Consider the following 3,752-nt stretch of genomic DNA (forward strand, 5'->3'; position numbering starts at 1 on the left):
GGATCCATGGGCTGGGAGGGCTTTTCCAGCCTCAGGGATCCTGGGATTCTTGCACAGTCCAAGCAGCTGCCTGACGGGTCTCCCCCATGATCAGCTTTCCTGGGTGACATCCATCCCTGACCTCCTGTGTCATTCCAGCTTCTTGGCTGCTTTTCTTCCCTGCTTTCTGCAAGGTGTCATTCCTGGCCTGGTGGGAAGTGTCCCTGCCCCTGGCAGGGGTTGGAACTGGATGGTCCCTTCACACCCAAACCATCCTGGAATTCCATGATAAAAGCTGGAAGCACCAGGCTGTTCCAGGTCTGTTCCCTGGGAAGGAGCAGGGTGATGTCCCAGTGTCCCATGAAGGTGACAAAACCCTTCCCAGGCCATCAGTAATGGAAGCTCTGAGCATTTTCCAGGTGGTGGTTTTCCAGTATTTTCAGTTTTCAGCTGTGTGATCCTGGGGCAGTGCCAGGATTGGCAGAGCACTGGGTTTGGGAAGAGGCAGACGGATGATCCAGTTATTTCCCAACCTGTGAGGGTGAAATCATTTGCTGGCAAGAAAACTAAGCAGTCAGGTGCTGGAGGCAGTGGATAAAGGGTTAAAAAGGAGGATGTAATTGCCAGCAGAAAACTCCATAAAGGAAATTTGGGATCATTTGGGAGGAGGATATACAGGATAACCACGCTCTGGGATTCAATCCATTCCACCCCATTTGTCCAAAAAAACCCCAAGATGAAGAGCTGATTTCACCAGAGGAGGTTGGTAATTGGATCAGAGTCACATTTTCTGAGGAAAACACGTGTTTTGTTGAAAATGGAATCGCTATGGAATCAACTATGAACAAAATTGGATCGATGGAATGATTGGATATTTGAAGTAAAAGGATTATTTCCGAAGCTTTGCAGCTCTGAAAACAGGGATGATCCATTTCAGAATTTAGTTCAGCACCGAAATGTGACCCAGAGTGAGGGTCTGTGAGACCCTTGTGTTCATGGAATCATGGAATCACTGAGGTTGGAAAAGCCCACGTGACCAAATCCAACTGTCCCTCAGCACTACCAAGGCCACCACTGCCCCATGTCCCCAAGTGCCACATCCACAGGGTTTGGGAATCCCTGCAGGGATGGGGACTCCAGCCCTGCCCTGGGCAGCCCTTTCCAATGTCTGACAGCCCTTTCCAGGAAGGAATTTTCCCAGTGTCCAGCCTGACCCTCCCCTGGCACAGCTTGGGCCTGTTTCCTCTTGTCCTGTCCCTTGTTCCCTGGTTGCTCCCTGTTCTGGCTCCTCGGTCCATCCCCCAGTGCTGAGGTTGCCTTTTCCAGGTTATTTTTGGGTTGGTGCCTCAGAGCTGTTGGATCAGTCGCTCTTCCAGCACCTCTGGAACACCCGAGGCACAGCTCAAGTCCTGCAGATCCAGGAGCCTCATGGAATCATGGAATGGTTTGGTTTGGAAGGACCTTAAAGCCCATCCAGTGCCACCCCTGCCATGGGCAGGGACACCTTCCACTAGCCCAGGTTGCCCCAAGCCCCATCCAACCTGGCCTTGGGCACTTCCAGGGATGTTGAACCCTTCCAGGGACGAATTAGTGCCCAGGAAAAACTGGGAAACACCCATTTTTTCAGTTGATCTGCCTTGTCAACTCAGCTGCAAGGGGGATGTCCACCTCCTCCAGAAAAGGTTGTGGTCACTGGCAGGTGACTTCCATGAGTCCCGGGCTGAAAAAAAACCAGGGAGAGGTGCAAAATAATGGGTTTTTGGGGATGACATCCCTCAGTTTTCCCGACAGGCAGCTCTCACGGTGTCTCTGCTCTGCCCCAGGTGAATGGTGTGAACGTGGTGAAGGTGGGGCACAAGCAGGTGGTGTCCCTGATCCGGCAAGGGGGGAACCACCTGGTGATGAAGGTCGTGTCCGTCAGCCGCAAGCCGGAGTCGGAGGAAGTGGTTCGGAAGAAGGGTAGGTGTGAATCCCGGGATTCCCTGGGCTGGGGGGACATGTCACCCAAGGGTGGGAACCACCAGAGGGTCTGCAGTGGCACCAGTGAGGAGGGAGGGCACTGGGAGAGGTGATGTGGCTGTGCCAGGCACAGACAGCTCCGAGTGGGAAGCACCGGGATGCGCCCACGGCTGCGGGTGGGGCCGATGGTCCTGGGAGAAGAACAGGCAGAGAAAAGCTCAGAGTAAAGCTCAGCAGAGCTCAGAGTAAAGCTCAGTGTCCCCTAAGCTACTGAGTCCTGCCTAACCAACCAGCCACTGAATAGGCTCTGTCCTGACAGCCCGTTAAAACCAAGTTTTCCAAAGCCAGGCGCTGGAAAACCTGCAGTTCAACACCAGGGATCCGAGTGGATCAGGAGGAAGGAAAAGTCATCAGGCTCCCTTTTAGTTTTCACTGGTGCAGATACTTCTCACAAAGCTGAGCATTCTGCTGCCATTGCGTTTTGAAGCCTTTGGGGGTTTTTTTTATGAGACTGAAGACAACAGAATTTAATGTTATTGAAAAGTGGAAGCTGAAATCTGGGAAAACAATATTCCTCGGAAAGATGGAAGTTCCTGACCTAAGCTGGTTTTATCCAGGCAGGACACACAGTTCATTTTGGAAACGAAATTACTGTTATTAAAAAATGATGCAGGTGGTCAGGGGAGCTCTGGCAGATCCCAACCCCTGCTGGGATGCAGGACACCAGCTCTGTTTTCCCACCGGAGCCGTGTGTGCCCAAAGCTTGGAGCCAACTCCTTGGGATCAGCTGCTCCACACGGTGCTGGAGAGCAGAGACCCCCTTCCCTGAGGGGTGTCAGGGTGGGGAACAGGCCCCGGGGGTGTTGGGGGCAGGATGGTGCCCGCAGGAGCTCAGGGGGTGCCGGGATGGAGCCTGTGCTTCCTCAGGGATTTGAGCACCTTGGTTCTCTCCAGCTCTCACACAGAAATGTGGCACCAACACTAAGGTTGTTTTCCCTGCAGGCCTTAAACTGGAGGAGGGCAGGGTTAGGTGGGATATTGGGAAGGAATTCCCAGCTGTGAGGGTGGGGAGGCTCTGGCACAGGTTGCCCAGAAGCCGTGACTGCCCCATCCTGGAATTGCTCCCATCCCTGGGGGCTCCTTTGGCATGGACGGTCCCAGGGCTGCTGGTCACCTGCTGGGACCCCTGGGCTTGGGGACACCCAGGTGGGGAAGGCAGGGACACCTGGATGGGAGACAGACACGGCTGTGTCCGGGAGGGACACACCCTAGAATCCAGCTGTGGTGGGCAGGAGGGTTTTGGAGGGATTGCAACTGGCAATCCCACACTGGGAATGGGATGGAGGGGACAGGAGAAGGGGGGAGGGAGTGGGGGGACAGGAACAGGGAGATGGGATCATGGAAGACAGGAGCAGGGATGGGAACAGGAGGGACAAGAGGAGGGGAATGGGAATGAGGGAGACAGGAGCATGGGAATGGGAGTGGGGTGGCAGGAGCAGGGGGATGGGAACGGTGGGACCAGGAGCAGGGGGATGGGAGCAGGGGGCTGGGATCAGGGGGATGGGAGCACAGGGATGGGGGCCAGGATCAGGGGCATGGGAGCACAGGGATGGGAGCACAGGGATGGGAGCACAGGGATGGGAGCAGGGGGCCAGGATCAGGAGGATGGGAGCACAGGGATGGGGGCAAGGATCAGGGGGATGGCAGCACAGGGATGTGAGCACAGGGATTGGAGCAGGGGGCCGGGATCAGGGGGATGGGAGCACAGGGATGGGAGCACAGGGATGGATGGGATCAGGGGGATGGGAGCACAG

The 3,752-nt window shown here is 55.5% G+C and overlaps 1 protein-coding gene across 1 annotated transcript in view; it reads left to right on the top strand.

The window, feature by feature from the left end:
• Nucleotides 1-2,047, top strand: part of LOC113940212 (SH3 and multiple ankyrin repeat domains protein 3-like) — a gene marked incomplete at its 3' end in the record, with an annotated part of 20,638 nt that extends 18,591 nt beyond the window's left edge. Inside the window, exon 3 of the mRNA XM_027631317.1 lies at nt 1,803-2,047. Coding sequence (XP_027487118.1) covers nt 1,803-2,047 — 245 coding nt within the window. The remainder of the gene's footprint in view (nt 1-1,802) is intronic.
• Nucleotides 2,048-3,752: the final 1,705 nt, after the last annotated feature.

Source organism: Corapipo altera, unplaced genomic scaffold (assembly GCF_003945725.1).
Source record: "Corapipo altera isolate COAL_440 unplaced genomic scaffold, ASM394572v1 131669, whole genome shotgun sequence".
In the NCBI taxonomy this organism is placed as follows: Eukaryota; Metazoa; Chordata; class Aves; order Passeriformes; family Pipridae; genus Corapipo; species Corapipo altera.